The sequence below is a fragment of the Platichthys flesus genome, chromosome 2 (genome assembly GCF_949316205.1).
Source record: "Platichthys flesus chromosome 2, fPlaFle2.1, whole genome shotgun sequence".
Lineage (NCBI taxonomy): Eukaryota > Metazoa > Chordata > Actinopteri > Pleuronectiformes > Pleuronectidae > Platichthys > Platichthys flesus.
In genome coordinates this window covers 28,389,718-28,406,659 of record NC_084946.1, presented here as the reverse complement: position 1 = coordinate 28,406,659, position 16,942 = coordinate 28,389,718, and the positions used below count along the sequence as shown (strand labels likewise).

Below are 16,942 nucleotides of genomic sequence, written 5' to 3'. Positions count from 1 at the left end.
TGTTGTGTGTCTGTTGTGCCACCGTGTGTACAAACCCGAGCAGCACACTGCTGCAGAGTGTGATTTCCATGAGGTCACTTTAGGTGAAAAGGTTAAAAGTCATTTCACACTGGACAAGAAGGAAATCCGGCCCTGATCCGGATCCACACCCCCAGTGGACCTGAGTTCTTTCTGGACTCGAACCCATCCTTCCACTGAGTTCAGCGCTGATCCAGCTGCGGACGAGCAGCTCAGGGTCTCAGGTTTCTGTGAAACAGTCTGTGCAACAAGACATCAGAGGAATCTATGATCCCCCCCCCCCCACACACACACACTGTGACATCACACATCTGAGATAACATCGTGTTTTGATGACGTGTAATAAAACGCCATCTATTTGTAACTCCATGTTGTTGAGATGACGTCAGTTAAAGTTGATCTGATCGAACGTGATCCAACGTGTAACGTCAAAGATTGGCGACTTCCGGTTGTGTTTTCCATAACGCTCCGCCATAACGGCCTATTGTGACAAAATATAAGGATATATATACCAGTAACACAAATCACTGAACTGTCGTTGTACTGTTCCTTGAAAGAAACATTTTTTAAAAAAGGATTAAAACAAATACTGTATTTAATATATATATATTTATACACATATATATAAAATTATAGTAATTGAGAATTCATAGATTGATTGCTCCTTAAGTTCCCACTGTCCACAGGTGGCAGTATTGTACTGCTCAGCTTGAACTAATGTTTTGATCTCACCAGAACATTATTACTATGATCATTATGATGATTATTATAATGAACATTATTTATATCTTCTATCACTCTATCTATCACTCTATCTATCTATCTATCTATCTATCTATCACTCTATCTATCTTCCTAAATTGTTATGTTGTTCTGGAGAAAATATGAATTACATTTGTATCAATTTACAGTCATATGTCTATTTGTCTTCATTTCCAATATGGCATAACCTTGAATATTTAATATTTAATATATAAATATACAGGTTTCAATGTATATTTATATATTAAATATTTCAAGCAATTCTGCAGCTATATGATAAACTAGGGCTGCGTTGAGTCAAATTCCTCAGTGCTCCAGTGGATCAGAGTCAGAAGCTGCTTCACCAGAACAAATAGCGATTCAGCAGCAGCCGAATGAGCCTGAACATGAAGCTCAAGAACACACTGAAAACCATGTGAACCCATCATTATGAAAAGTGGCAGCCAATAATGTTCTTCAACTCTTTTTATATATTATTATTATCGTTATATTCAGGTGAGTGGTGCCACAGGGAGGAATCAAGAACTGTGCAGAACCATGTTCACAGTTCCTCACCAGTGTTACACTGACCTCTTGTGACCAACTGGGGGAACAGCACACTAAACAAACATCATCAGATCAGAGACACTTTAAATTAAAGTTTTCCATGAGATCAAAGCACAATGTGATAAATTGCAAAGGTCAAGTGTTGATTTTAAGTTTTATGAAACGTTGTGGCAGCTGATAATTAAATAATGTCAGAAAAATTTACTTAGAATGTTTTTCAACATCTTTACAAAAATGCATTTTAATTTATTTAAGCAGTTTCAGTCATTTTAAAATCCCAAACAGAAAATGTGTTAAGTTGTCAACCCCTGTAAAGATAAAGCAAATTGAATTGAATAATAAAGTATTTGACTTTGACTGAAGAACATTAGATTAGATAAAACTTTATTTATCAACACATCGGGGAAATTTACATAAGCACACGTCTCCTTGTGAACAGAAAACTTTTGAGAGAAAAGTGGGTGAGAGTTTTACATAAAGTGTATTTTCTTTATTTACTGGATTTACAGGATTTTATTGAGTGAAAGGAACCTGGAGGATTTTCTTTGTTCCGACAGCGTGAAGGATTTCACCTGAAAGTGACTCCACCTCCGGCACGAGGAGAAAAAACAACCCCAGCTCGATGTCAGTGGAGATTTAAATTTAACCAAAACTTTGAAGATTCTTTTCTTCATCCAGTTCTCTGTCAATAAATGCAACAGTGAAAAAAACAGTTAAATTAAATTATTTATTCTGCAGCATTAAATGTTTCCTCCAGCAGAGACTCAGGTAAAACATCATAAATACTTTTGTTCTTATTCAAAATCGTACAAACACTGAGAGAGGAAGCGCAGAATCCAGGTCAAAGGTCAGGTCAGTGAACTGACCCCGAGCCCCGGGACCGTCCCCGTCGTCTCTCTGCAGTTTGAATAGAGACGACCAGTGTGTCCACAGTCCACTGGCCTGGTTACATGAGAAACGGTGTTTGAAAAAGAAAAAAGTTCTCGTCGAGGATCGAGGTGTCAGGAGAACCATCGGTCAGGAGAACCATCGGTCATGGAGCGACTGCAGGAGGTCAAGGTCCTCGTCATCGGATTGTTCTCCGTCCACTGCAGCGAGAACACACAAACACACACACACACACACACATACACACAAATCTAATTTCTGACGATGAAATCAAAACCTGCATGAAGGATTTTAATCTATGTCAACAGGAGACGATGTCGAAACTGAATCAGCATTTAAATCTATTTTCATCTGATTTGAAGACACAACTATTGATTATTTTCTGATTTAATTGTTTCCTCTGTGAAAGTCGTGAATCAACAGCTCACGTCGTGTCTGACTCTGAAGTGACGTCTGGTTTCGTCTGCGCAACTTTTCCAAAACCACAACAAACCTCTGAACATTAAAACTTCCATCTTGTGCCGATGACATCAGAGTCAGAGAAGTAATCGTGGAAGTGTCTCCTAACATGGAGGAGGCGGGGTTTATTATCGCTACCGCAGCCAACCACCAGGTGTCGTCCATCTTTATTTACACTCTGTGATGTCAGCTGCCACAACATTGATTTCATCTTGAATTTAAAAGCTGAACTAAAGTGAAATCAATCTCTAACCAGAAGGTTGACGGTTCAATCCCTTTCCCCCCCATGTGCAGGTCAAAGTGTTGCATTGTGTGATTGAGGGTGAATGGCAAAAAGAGTAAGAAAGAGTTTGAGTGGTCGTTATATATAAGAACAGAGGACTTAGCATTAACTCACAGTCGGGGTCGAAGGAGCGGTCTTCACTTCTCTCCGAGTCGTCCTCGTCCTCCGAGTCCTCGTTGTCGTCATCGTCGCTGTTTCCTCCAAGAAGATCTGCGATCTGTGGAGAGGAGACGGAGACACTTCACTGAGGAACAGAAACAACCGAGACTGATCCAGGATCACCTGAACCGAGGACTGGTTATGAATTAAGAGCTCAAACATCTCATTTCACTGAGCGACAGCGCCCCCTGCTGCCACACATGGGGATTCCTTCTGCTGGGCTCCGGGCAATGAGTGACCTTTGACCCTGTAACTTCTAATCAGGGTCTTCTGATTCATTTCACAGAAGTTCCCTCGCTGGGTTTCAGAGGTGACGTGATGTTCATGTGAGGAAGAGACAGAAAACAACCAGAGTCCTCAGCTACCTCCTCATCTGTGGGCGAGTCGGCCCCGTCCCCGTTCTCCCGACTCTCTCGATTGGTCAGTTCCTCTATGAGCGGGTCGGTGTCCATGTCGTCATCGTCATCATCATCGTCCGTGTCTGACGAGTCGTCCTCGTCCTGGTCGTCTTCGTCCTGGAAGAGAACAAGTCACATTCAAACCTCATCATCAGATCAACGTCTGAAAAACAGGTTGAAGTTCGATTCCGTGATTCTCACCTGGTCGTCGTCGTCTCCCTCCTCGGCCAGCTTCTGTCGTCCCACCTCGTAGAGACGACACACCGTGTCCAGACTCACCGTGTCCTGGTTCTACAGAGACAAGTCACAGAAGACAGACACTGTCCCTCAATCTGGGGCTTCAGGTCTTCTACCTGGAGACGTCTCTCTCTGAGCTTCTCCTCTCTGGTGTTAATGTGAAGGAACATCTCCACATCTCCACATAAAGATCGTTTTATTCTCTTTTCAGACCAGTTAATAAAAAACTACATTAACAGATAAAGTGATTATTTTAATGAAAACAGAAGATGTGTGGAATTATTGAAAAGAAAAAGAATCTGATTCTCTATCATCCACCAGCTGCTTGTGTCTTATCATAACATTTGATATCAGATAACACGTCATGGATCCAAACATCGGGGGAAATTCACTTGCATCAGAACATGTATATTTAATATACACCTTCGACTTCAGAAATATTGTTTGTATAGAAATGTTGTTGAGGTTTTTATTAATTCTAACACGATTGAGGTTTTGTGCTTTAATGGATTTTATAGATTTATTTGTGAGTTTTTCTTCCTCAAAGCAAAACAAATTCCAATCAGCTTTATTCAGAAGGTAAGAAGGTCATAAAACATTAAAGTGGTCAAATCTTCAAGGCTTCTTAATCTATTCAGATATTCAAGAGTCAGTTTAGTTCCATGTTATTTCAGAAGAGTTTCTTAGAATCTGATTTATGATCGTACCTCGATCACAGCCAGGTAGCAGTCCTTGTTGTCGGTGCACAGGTCGAAGATGTTCCTCTTCACGTCCACAGTGGCTGAAAGAAAAACAACAACATCGGTTATGAATTGAAGTTTGAAGGTGAAATGTTATGATGTCAACTGTCCAATGAGCTTTGAGTGTGGTGACGAGCAGCCTACCAATGGGTTTGTAGTCTGTGGCATCAAAGGTTCTGAAGGAGGAACCGAAGGGACTCTTCATCTGCTGATCCATCGCATCATCCTCATCATCGGCTTGGAGCATTGCTGCACGTGTGTAGAGAAAAAAAAAAACACACACACAACCGGTACAGTTAGTTACACACTTAATAAACCTGACGACTCAGCGTGAAGTCAAAGACGAACACAAACAAACTGGTTCCAACTTAAATCAGTTTGGAATAAATAACTAGAATCACTGCTCTGCTGTAGTTTGCCTTCACAGTTTGTGTACATATATTACTACACACTGGTTTTCCACACACATATAGAGGTCACTGCTACAAACTGTTAAAAACGTGTTGCCCGGTTTCCTTTACCTCCGTACATGATGGTGGCGTTGCTGTTGAACACCAGTCTGCACTGGTCGAGGGCGGGGACAGTGTGCAGGAGGTGGAAGGTCTTCAGGTCCCACTGACACCTGCTGTCAAGGCTGAGAACTGCACGACAGCGTGACACACTGCAGCTGGTGCAAAGCGCTGGTCGCCTGATTATTCAAACATTATTAATATTGAATAATTCATATTTCGCAGGATACGATCTCGGTGTTGATGATGACCTCCAGGCTGTTGGGATGGAACACGCCGCTGATGTTCATGTTGAACTTGTCGAACTTGTGGACGGCCCGTGAGGCCCGGACGTCCCACAGCACGCCGTCGTTCAGCACCAGGTCGTCCGTCGGGTTGAAGGTGGCACAGTTCCTCTTGTAGTTGTTGGCCAGGCCGGGGTCGTTCAGGGTCAACGTCTTCTGACCCGTCTGGATGTCGTAGATCTGCAGAGATATAGTAGTGAGGAATATAAACGTTGTCCAGCTTGAATGATGGAACTGGAGACGTTCAGTTGTTGTGAGTCTTTGTGACGTACGTGTGCGACTTGGTCTTTGGTGCCGATGACTCGGTCCTGAGAGAGTTTACTGAACTCAACGTAGTGGTCGTCTACAAAAGAGTTCCTGAGAATAGAAACAACACAACTCAACAACGTAAACACATCACAGTTCATAAAGACACAAAGATTAACACACAGAGCGTGTGTGTGTGTGTGTGTGTGTCTTACTTCATGCTAAAGACACCATCCACATTCCAGAGCGCAGACAGGGGGACGCTCCAAGAGGCCGAGGTGAGCAGCAGCTTTCCATCCTGACAAACACACAACAAATATCCATAAGTTATGTTTTAGAAATTCAAATAATATAATTTCATAAAAACTTCATTGAAGAGCAAACACGACCTGAACCACTGTCCTGTGGTTGTATGCCTCAGCAAACCAGTGCAGTATTAGTCCCTCCAGTATAATCCCAGTTATATGAGCATGTGAGATTATGACAATTATGGATCACAACACAAAAGATCATGTAATTTCTGTATTTATCCACTTTTGTTTGATCATTTGTGAATAATAAAAATAAGCCATTTCTAATAGTTTAATCCATCTCTACCCTTCGTTTGTGAGCAGCTGATCTACAATGGCCGCCGTGGTCCTGAAACGTACCCTGGAGGGTTCGAGGTGCGTGATGGCGGAGGTGTGGCAGGTGTAGTTCGCCTCCTCCTCTCCAGAGAACACGTTGTAGAACTTGAGTTTCCCGGAGCAGGTTCCCAGCATCAGGAAACGCTCTCGGGCCGAGAAGGCACAGCAGGTGAAACCGCTCTCGTCCCCGTCGCCCTCGTGGAAGACGGACATCGGGCGGAACCTGAATCCAGGAGAAAGAAAAGTCCACAGGGAAGACGCACAAGACACGTTACAGAAAGACACGTGAGGCTGGAGAGGTGTTTCCTAAAGAGGCGAGTTCGTCACCTGCTGAATATCAGGTGTCGATCCAGACACCCCCGGTCCACTCCTCCGTACTTGGGGTACAGCACCCGGCTGCCCAGGCGCACGGTGAAGTTGGGCGGAGCCTGTCGCCTCTGCTTGGGCTCGGGGCATCTGTGGGGGGTGAACAGGGAAAAGGGGGGGCAGGTGGTGACGGGGTTGGGGCAGCGGGCGTGTTGTTCTCTCAGGTATTCTGTGATGATGCCGTCCAGGGTCGGGGGGGAAGGGACGTGGCGCTCCAGCTGCTTCTTCATGGCCGGAGTCTGAGCAAGAGAAATGAAAACATGTGATTGGAATCGAACCTGAATCCATGGATCAGTGTTTTCAAACGTGGGAGCTTCCTCTCATCATGACTCCAACAGTTAATATATCTAGTTGAACTGTGAAGACATTTGTAAATTAGTATCTTTATGATGGTTGATCTGTTGTGCAGACAAGTTATTGAATTTATTTGTCTCCAACAGTCCAAATCTCAACATCCAGATAAATAACATCATAGAGAGATATTGTGGGCACTTATCAGACCCCGTCTCTGACCTGGATGAAAGCTCCGTGGTCGGACTTCTGCTTCAGGGCACGAAGCTTCTTCCCCGAGTTGCAGCTCGCCACCTGGCGCTCCCGTGTGAACAGAATCCGTCCCACTGGATGTGAACCCTGTCCTTGGGAGTGAGGAGGCAGAGGAGTAGGGAGGGCGGGGGTAGACGAGGAGGAGGAGCATGAGGGGTGAGGCGTGGTCAGGGTGCGGGAGAGAGGAGGAGAGGTGGAGGTGACCAGCGAGGACACGGGGGAGTATCCCACGTGGCTGGCGGCGCGGGCCGCGATCCCACCGGCCAGCCGACAAGTCCTGGGAACCAGTGAGGAGGGGGGAGGGGAGACGCAGGAGGAGGCGGGACACAAGGATCCTAAATTAGCTTCCTTCACGAGCAGGTCGGCCGTGTCGTGGAGCCCTTTGGCCACAAGGTGGTTCCTGACCAGCATGAGGAGTTCCTTCTCAGGGAAGGTGATCCGCGACTGGGCGACCACGTTGGCTCTCTGCAGCCGAGCCAGCGACACGTCGGTGCCCATGAGCAACGGCTTCCCCGACACCCGCTCCGTCATCTCGGCGGCGTAGCGGCAGAACCGGACGTGCTCGCTGCGTTTGTCCTGCAGCACCGGATCCTTCATCAGCTGCAGGGGTCAGAGGTCACAAACATCACATGAGATTTGATTAGATACTTTAAAATACATATAATGATGTTCCTATGGAGGACTTGTTTTCTTTCCACATACGCAGAGTTGTCTGGAAAAGGGGAAAATGACGAGGAGGGATCTAAAGGTTCTCTGAGCGTTCTGATTGGACGTGGTACCTGCTGAATGTGTCCGCTGGTGAACAGCGGCAGTTTGCTGATGATCTGTCTGATCGCTGAGCAGCGGGAGAGACCGACCAGAGCCTTGCAGGCCAGAGAGCGGATCAGGTCTGCGTCTGTGATCGGCATCTTCACCGACAGGAGAGAGAGGAGAACCTGGGACACACAAGAGGGGCAGAGTTATGGGATGGTCCGAGATGCAGGAAGTGACGTTACACTTCATAACACTCAAGATTAATACAGATATAAATACTATATGTGTAATATCGAGGAGTGTTTGACTCCAGTGGGACTCAGTCTGAGCGGAACACATTGATACACAATGCCCCACAAGAATAAACAACACATGTGGCAGCAGGGGGCGCTGCTGATCAGCAGGAGTGACACAGTGTTAGTTCTCACCTTTATCCCGTTGTTGTTCTGCACCACCTGCCACATGTGGGCCAGCACCTTGTTGAAGGGGGTGGGAGGCTGCTGGGGGTGGAGGGAGGGCCTGAGGGGGGTGACAGCGAAGGCCCCCCCCGTGTTCAGGCTCTGGTCCGGAGCGCACACACAGTTTATTATGACCTGGAGGTCAGAGACTGTGGGTTAGGGGGGGTCAGGTCACTAGGACTTACTTTACACTGAAGTTTGTTAGAGCAGGTAAGAGAAGTATGTGAAAACGACACCATGACGGTGGGAGGGGGCGTGGACAGGAAATGAAAAGGTTGTGTTTTCAAATTAAGACTTTAAGTTAAGAAGAAGCCACTTGACGCGTCTGCTTTGCTTCAGATAAACTCAGGTCACATTCTAGGCTTTTCAGAAACGGATCTTTTCAGTCAGAAAGAAACATGAAGTTAGAACTTGAACCAGCAAACTGGTCTACAGGTAAGAAAACAGAGTGGAGCCAAGTCCTCCAGTGTCTAACCATCGCTCATTCATTAGTACAAGTCCTCTAAACGTTCATCACACTTTGTTCAAGAGAGTGAAAAAACTAACTCCTGGATCAAAAATTTAATGACTTCTTCTCTGGTTCATGTCCCACCCTTTCTGGAGGTAATTATTTTGTGAACTTCTCCTTCAGTCTCATTCTCTCACCTGCAGCGCAGACTTCTGGATTTCAGCATCGTTGACGAACACCTCTCCCTCAGCGACGCCCAGGATGATGCTCATACCTGCAGCAGAGACACATCCAGGACAAATGAGCTGAGCGATCAATCTGCTGCAGACAAGACACTGACAGAGAAAAAAACCAGAGTGTCTTACTGACCCACAGTGGAAACCAGTGACCTGGTTTCATCCAGAACATTCACAGTGTCAGCCAGCACCAGCTGGACTTTAGGAACCACGGTCAGGATGGCCAGGATGTCCAAGACATAACGCACAGTGTCACTCCTGGAGAGAGAGAGAGAGAGAGGGGGGGGGGGGGGAGAGAGCGAAAGAGAGGAGAGAGAGAGAGAGAGAGAGGAGAGGGAGAGAGAGAGAGAGAGAGAGAGAGAGAGGGGGAGGAGAGAGCAAAAGAGAGGAGAGGGAGAGAGAGAGAGAGAGAGAGAGAGAGAGGGGGGGAGGAGAGAGCGAAAGAGAGGAGAGAGAGAGAGAGAGAGGAGAGGGAGAGAGAGAGAGAGAGAGAGAGAGGGGGGGAGGAGAGAGCGAAAGAGAGGAGAGAGAGAGAGAGAGGAGAGGGAGAGAGAGAGAGAGAGAGAGGGGGAGGAGAGAGCGAAAGAGAGGAGAGGGAGAGAGAGAGAGAGAGAGAGAGAGAGGGGGGGAGGAGAGAGCGAAAGAGAGGAGAGAGAGAGAGAGAGAGGAGAGGGAGAGAGAGAGAGAGAGAGGGGGGGGGGAGAGAGCGAAAGAGAGGAGAGAGAGAGAGAGAGAGGAGAGAGAGAGAGAGGCAGAGAGGGGAGGAGAGAGGGAGAAAGTTCCTCGTCCAAGTCGTAAATCTTTACTCAATAAATATTTAACGATCCCAAATTTCTTGGGTGATTCCGATTTTGCTTCTAAGAATTATAATTTACATCAAACATTCTCCTAATTTTTCCTCAATGGAAAATTCTCATATCTCACTTTTTAAATATTACATATCAACAGATAAAGGTGATCAGGCTGGAAACCAGACACCTGGAGAGAGAGAAACCGCGGAGCAGCTTTACCTGCCGTAGTAAGTCCTCCAGTCACAGGCTGTGGAGATGAGCTGCAGCATCAAAGGAACACAGGACAACTTGTAGAAGAGCTCCACCGGCTCCCAGTGGAGCTGTGGAGGTCCACACTCGATGAGGAACTCCATCATCTCAATGACCTGCTCTCTGGTGTACGTGTACGCCTGGAAACAGATGAAACCAAATGTAGACGTTGGGTTCTTATGACGGAAAATATAAACTGTAGTTTTTATTATTTCTTCAAAAAGACAAACGTACTAAAAGTAGAGTTCTAAGTTAAACAGTTTTTTTACTCTGAACTTCTTCACGACATATGGAGCTGCTTTTGACATTTTTTTCAGATTCTTTTTAATAAAAAGGGTGAAATCCACTCTTTGATGAGTTACTCTACAAACAGGATTATTATGAATCCCTGTGGTACCTTGTAAAACTGCTGCTGGGGAACGATGGTGCCTTTGTCTGACGTGTGCAGCGCCTGCTTCACCTGCTCGGCCTTCACTGCCAGGTGAGCCTCAAAGTACCTTCAAAGAGTCAGAGAAGAAATCAATAATCAAAAATATGATCAATGTTTTTTTGGACAAAGAAAAGGTTTGCACGAGTCAGAGCTTTGACAAAACCCTTTCATAGCAACAACACGAAGGAGATTAAAAACAAAGAGAAGTGAAATTAACTTGGAAATGAAAATATTAACTGAAACAGTGAATTTAAATACATAACATGTATAACATGTGTTCATTTGATCATGTGTCCCGGTACCTGCGGACGGCCATGCAGGTGTGTTTGGCCGTCTGCCGGCTGGAGAACACCTGGTCATCACTCAGGATGGACACTTCACTCCCTCTGTTGAGAATCTCCAGAGTGCTGACCTGCAGGGAGAGAACCATCGCCTCTAAATCTCTAGTTTTCACATAAAAGAGGAAAAGCATGATTCCATCCTCATAACCTGATAATAGGATTCTTCACTGACCAGGTTGACGAGCCTGCGCAGCCCGTCCTGCTGGTCGAAGAGCTGCAGCATGGCTCTGAACGAGAAGGAGATGGAGAAGAACATGGTGGCGTGGCAGACGCCGGAAGCGTGGGACGACTCCAGCAGCCAGACCGCGTAGGCCACCATGTCGGAGAGAACGCCGTCTGGGAGCATACACACCTACACACACAACACAACACACACACAACACAACACAAACACACACACACAGTGGAGATACAGAGCAGGAAGGTGAGGCTCAGTCTGTTATTTGACCCTAAATCAAGTTTTGAGTTCAGAGAAATACATAGTGTGTGTCAGGATGAATTGTGAGTGTGTGTGTGATCATACCCTCTCCATGGCGTCTTGGTTGTACGCCAGGTAGTACAAGCAGAGTGAAACTCCGGTGGCTGCCATCGAGGGCCTCGGGATCTGCAGAAGCATCTGGACGCCTCCGTGAGCAATGAACTCGGCTACGAACTTTTTATGGAGGAGCAACGAGGCGAGATACTGACGAGAGGAGGAGGAGACGAGATTCAGTGATTGGGTTTTTTATCCTGAATTCATGATCAGTTGAAAAGTTATGACAAAAAACAGAGGAGGAGGCAGTCGTCTGAAAATACTATTTTATTTTCAACTATATTTGAATTAGCTGAACTGAAGAATAAAGTATGAAAAGGTGATTTGATTATTAATCCAGTTACAGATTGTTTTGAAATCAAAGTTTAGATAAACAATCAGATTTGTTCCTGATGTTCCTGATGTTTCTCATGTTCCTCATGTTCCTCATGTTCCTCATGTTTCTCATGTTTCTCATGTTTCTCATGTTTCTCATGTTCCTCATGTTTCTCATGTTTCTCATGTTTCTCATGTTTCTCATGTTTCTCATGTTCCTCATGTTTCTCATGTTCCTCATGTTTCTCATGTTCCTCATGTTTCTCATGTTCCTCATGTTTCTCATGTTTCTCATGTTTCTCATGTTTCTCATGTTTCTCATGTTCCTCATGTTTCTCATGTTCCTCATGTTTCTCATGTTCCTCATGTTCCTCATGTTCCTCATGTTTCTCATGTTTCTCATGTTCCTCATGTTCCTCATGTTCCTCATGTTTCTCATGTTTCTCATGTTTCTCATGTTCCTCATGTTCCTCATGTTCCTCATGTTCCTCATGTTCCTCATGTTCCTCATGTTTCTCATGTTTCTCATGTTTCTCATGTTTCTCATGTTCCTCATGTGCTTCATGAGCTTCATGTTTCTCATGTTTCTCATGTTTCTCATGTTCCTCATGTTCCTCATGTTCCTCATGTTCCTCATGTTCCTGATGTTCCGTGAGGGCCAGTCTTACCAGCAGAGCGTCGTAGGTGAGCTGCACATTCTTGGTCTGTCTGAGGTCGATGTAGTTCATCAGCAACATGCGCGTGTCCTGCTGCATGAAGAGGGCGAGCAACTGAAGAAGAAAAGAAAGGTTACTGAGTTATAGTTCATTCAAATAGTGTGTGTGTGTGTGTGTAAGATAAAAGATTAACTATCAGTGTTGCTGCTCCTCATTTGTGGCTGAGCTCTTTCTCTAACTTAAACAAATTCTTTGCCAACGAGTCGAAACAGAAGAAGACAGAGTTTCAGTTTTCTAATGAGATCCCAGCAGGATGGCTGCAGCCTGATGAGCGGCTGGTGGAGCGTGGGGTCGGAGGAACCTTCTCACCTCTTGATATTCTCCGAGCGGCTGCAGGTACTGCAGGATGAGCCTCTGCTCCATGGCCGGGCTCAGCGGTGAAAGGCAGTATTCAGATCCAATCACCATTGAGCTCATCTCAGACCAGGAGCTGCTGATTGGCTGGTTACTGGTGCTGCTCCTCTCAGAGTTGAGCTTCTGTTTGGCGTTCCTTCCGTTCTCCTTCCCCGCTGGTCTCTTGACTCCTCCCAGTCTGTCCTGCGTCCCCCTGGGGGCGGAGTCATTGCTTGCTTGGTCCACAGAGTGTGGAAGCATCCGTGTGGAGCTGGATCCTCCTCCTCCTCCTCCTCCTCCACCACCGCTGCTGCCGCCGCTTCCACCATTTTTCTGGGCAAACGGTTTGGAGCCGGCCTTCAACACCGGCCTGCTGCTCTCTGCGGCTCCGTCTTTTCTGTCTTTGTCCTCGTCTTCGCCCTCTGTCTTGTCTCGCTGGTCTGCTGAGATGTTTGAGGATTGTGTGGCTTCGACCTGAGGAAGATGCTGGGGGGTCTTGATGGGACCGAGGTGATTCTCGAACTCTTGAGTTTGCAGCTCTTGCAGACGCAGAATCATCATCGGTACCTGGATGTTCAGAGGAAACAAGATCGATGAAGAGTTTCTGATGATTTAGGGTGGCAGTTATTAATACATACATACATATATATATAAAATGCTAGAGGTGAAAGAAGGTTCTCAGGATCATTCAGGATGATGTAGTGGTTGATGCAAAAGTTCTATAACAATAGGTAAAGGCAGCAAACAACTTAGTATAAATACAGACTTCACAGATCATGATCCAGCTGAGTGAACGACAGGACGTCTTCTCGTGTGTGAACCTCACCAGCTGCAGGTTGGAGGGTCTGTAGCCGGCGGCCACCTCCTGGTTGCTCATGGCTCGGGCCAGCAGCCCCGTGGCGTAGACGCTCAGCGGGCGCTCGGCTTCACGAGCAAAGCCAAACAACGTCTCCACAAGCCCCTCCTGTCTCACACACACACAGACACACACAGACACACACTGACTCAGTCACGGCTAATCTGATGCACAGAAAGATGCATCTGCAACAACTGACATTAACGTCAATTTAAAATGAACATATAAACATGTAATAAACTATGATGCTGCTGTAAGCGGAGACAATAATATATTGTTCAAATATCCTGAGTGAAGACATGAGGCTGTAACAAAACTATAATCAATAAAACAGGGATGATTCAGTCCCGACAGATTCTAAAGCTACTGACCTTCTCCTGGAAGACGACGGAGGTCTCGAGGCCGGGCATGATGTCCAGCAGCAGACGACAGGCGGCTGTCCTGAGGCTCACGTCCCTGCTCGTCATGATGTACGTGTCCAGCAACTACACAAATACACACAATAAGAAATTAAAGCTCCACTTCTGCAGTGAAATCAAACTCTCTATTTACATGGGTAAGAACACTATATAATGAGGTTTTCAATTCAGATTGTGCTCGTTCGTTTGAAAGATATGATATGATAAAGTGGAACAGGTGATTTTTCTCCTGATTGATGAATACAGAATATCTTAGTTCTTGGAGCCGTCTGTCAGACTGAGCTGAAACTCCTCGGCCACATGGGGATGAACACACGCAGCAGAAAACAAAAGTCCTCACAGCGTTAGTGAAGTTGTTGTTCATGAAGAGCATCTTCAGGAGCTGTCCCAGCATGCCGTCTGGGTTCGCCCGACCTGCAGTGACACAGGAGAGAGAAAACCAAACATGAACAGAAGCTTCAGTTCAGTTTCTCTCTGTTACCAAATCAAATTCATGAACATGGGGTTTTTAAACTTTTAGGACGATGAACAGAAGGTTTTGAAAACGTGTCCGGACGTGAACCTGGATGTCGATCATCGAACGGGTCGGGATCTGCTTTGTGATAGGCTGACGTCTCTCGTTCAATCAGCTCAGAGATTCTGCAGAAAACACAGATGAGTCACACGTCAGGTTAAACATCCAGAAACACGTGAACAGAGTCTGTGACGTTAACGTGTTATATCTGTTATGTCATATGAACAAAGCGGTGCTGACTTCGTGAGGCTGGTCACCAGCTGCTCTGCGCTGCCTCGCTGGGCCGCCTCCCACTCGTCCAGCAGCTGGGAAAGCTCCGCCTTCGCTTCCACCGCCATCGCCACGGCCATGGCGGCCGACACGGCGGAGGACAGGGCGGACGACAGGATGGCCGACACGGCAGACGATGGTTCTTCTTCTGGGGAAGACATGTCTGCCTGGAGGAGAGGAGAGGAAGGAGGAGGAGTTAAATCTTCACAGTTCAAATCATAATAATATACAAATATATATAATACATGTATTAAATATTCCCACAACTGTTACTTATTCACAAATGTGCTCAATGATTCTACAGCTACAAGAAATGTTCACATGTGTAAAAGTTATTTCTATATCAACAAAATAGTTATAAGCGTAGATCATTTTCTATACATAAACAATTTCTACAGTTACACAATGCAAATGTTCAACATGGTTCGACAACTGGAAAAGCTTTTAACAAATGTTTAAAATATATTGACAGCTACAATTTGTTTTTCACAGATGAGTAACATTTTTCTACATTTAGAAAACTTTCATCACGCATGTACAAATACTTCTACAGTTCCAAAACACGTGTACACGTAAACAGGAGGTGACAAAGAACTGCAATATTCTTTCAGCTGCGGGAAATATTTGTGACACAGCGGGTGTGTGTGCGTGAGTGTGTCTGTGTGTGTGAATGAGTGTGTATTTGTGTGTCTGTGTGTGAATGAGTGTTTATATGTGTGTGTGTGTCTGTGTATGCACGAGTTTGTATGTGTGTGTGTGTGTCTGTGTGAACGTGAGCGTGTATACGTGAGTTTGTATGTGTGTGTGAATGGGTGTTTGTATGTGTGTGTGTCTGTGTGAACGTGAGTTTATATACGTGAGTGTCTGTGTGTACACGTGAGTGTGTCAGTGTGTCCGTGAGTGTGTTTATATGTCTGTGTGTGTATACGTGAGCGTGTCTGTGTGTGTATACCTGAGTGAGTGTGTGTGTGCGTGTGTGTGTCTGTTTGATTGTGTATGTGTGTTTGAGTGTGTGTGTGTGTGTGAGTGTGCATGTGTGTTGAAGCTAACACTTTAAGCTACATATTAGCTAACTCCTCGTGTGTCCCCCTCGGACTCTCTCCGCTCCTGTAGCCGCCGCCTGGGCTCAGTGTCCGGCTGAGAGCCGCTGGAGTCCCCGGGGACAGAGACCCGGAGGACGGGGACAGCAGCGTGTTGACAGCCCGCCTCATGTCACCCATGACACGGGTCCAGCTAACGACTCGCCCCCCTCACCTGCAGCGCGACGTCCTCTGCCCGGACTCCCCTCGACCCTGCTCGGCCTCCGGGGACGCTCGGCCCGGTTCCTCCGGAAACAACCGGAACGACACGAAGCGTTTAAGGAAAAGAAAAGTTTTTGCGTCTGTTTTCAAACTTCTCCCGGCGACAGCACGCTGCGTCACCGAGGCCGTCGAGGGTAGATGACGACACGCGGCGCGGTGCATTGTGGGACTTGTGGTGTGGGGTGAGTTAATCAGCGGCTTGAGGAGGAAGTTCAGTGTTTTATGAAAATGAAAGTTTGTGTTTGAATCAGCGTCAAACACGTGTTTTACTTTGATGTCTATTCCACTGATGTTTTTTTGTACATATTTAGTTGTATATCTATATACTCTTAAGTAAACACAGTATTCGCAGTGGAAGGCAGATAAATAATTTCATTGTACGCGAGTAAACGCTTTGAACATAAACCTGAGTTTTATAAGTAAAATCACGTGGAGTTAAAAATATTTAAAGCAGTACTGTGTAACTTTAACTGAGCAATAGCGCGCCCTGCAGGCACACGTGCTGATTAACTTTGTTTGGCTCCTTGTCCGAGTTATAAAAAAATGATTTTGCCTTTGCATACGATTAAATTAAAGTCCATCTCCATCCCAGACACACAAAAACAAAACATCCACTAGAGGGCAGCACAGAGTCGTGTTGACGGGGGAGGAGGTCACGATAAACTGGCTTTTTACGAAAGATTCCCGAAGGTCGGACGATGTATTGTAGAAGCAAGAAGTTTCGTAACAACTCACTAATTTCAAAATGTTCAACATAACACAATGTCTGTTTATCATCCAATTGTCTATTTCTTGATTTTTATTTATTTTTCCTCTTTAATCTTTATCTTCACAGATCTGTTTGTTTGTTGACAGGCATCATATTGGATGTTTGTGTGATCGTAAGTGAATCGTCCTCCTTGGGATCAACAGTTTT

General features: G+C 45.8%; 1 protein-coding gene across 1 annotated transcript; it reads right to left on the bottom strand.

The window, feature by feature from the left end:
• Positions 1-2,039: 2,039 nt before the first annotated feature.
• LOC133972255 (DDB1- and CUL4-associated factor 1-like) lies at positions 2,040-16,146 on the bottom strand. Its single transcript, XM_062409606.1, has 30 exons — positions 15,980-16,146; positions 14,696-14,892; positions 14,504-14,580; positions 14,282-14,355; positions 13,894-14,007; positions 13,493-13,630; positions 12,643-13,233; positions 12,286-12,387; positions 11,294-11,452; positions 10,943-11,122; positions 10,732-10,841; positions 10,397-10,496; positions 9,970-10,139; positions 9,093-9,217; positions 8,921-8,997; positions 8,246-8,410; positions 7,844-7,999; positions 7,035-7,664; positions 6,483-6,760; positions 6,180-6,378; positions 5,745-5,827; positions 5,556-5,640; positions 5,230-5,463; positions 5,012-5,105; positions 4,635-4,739; positions 4,458-4,531; positions 3,715-3,804; positions 3,481-3,630; positions 3,071-3,173; positions 2,040-2,414 (listed from the first exon to the last, which is right to left on the bottom strand). Exons 2-30 carry the CDS (start codon positions 14,884-14,886, stop codon positions 2,344-2,346), a joined length of 4,725 nt encoding a protein of 1,574 aa, XP_062265590.1. The 5' UTR covers positions 14,887-14,892; positions 15,980-16,146; the 3' UTR covers positions 2,040-2,343.
• Positions 16,147-16,942: the final 796 nt, after the last annotated feature.

Coding starts and splice junctions, on each gene's coding strand:
- LOC133972255 (XM_062409606.1), bottom strand. CDS start 14,886: ATGTCTTCCCCAGAAGAAGAACCATCGTCTGCCGTGTCGGCCATCCTG. Junction 4,532..4,634: donor CACAGACTACAAACCCATTG/GTAGGCTGCTCG, acceptor TTTTTCTTTCAG/CCACTGTGGACGTGAAGAGG. Junction 2,415..3,070: donor CCGCTCCTTCGACCCCGACT/GTGAGTTAATGC, acceptor TTCTCGCTGCAG/TGGACGGAGAACAATCCGAT.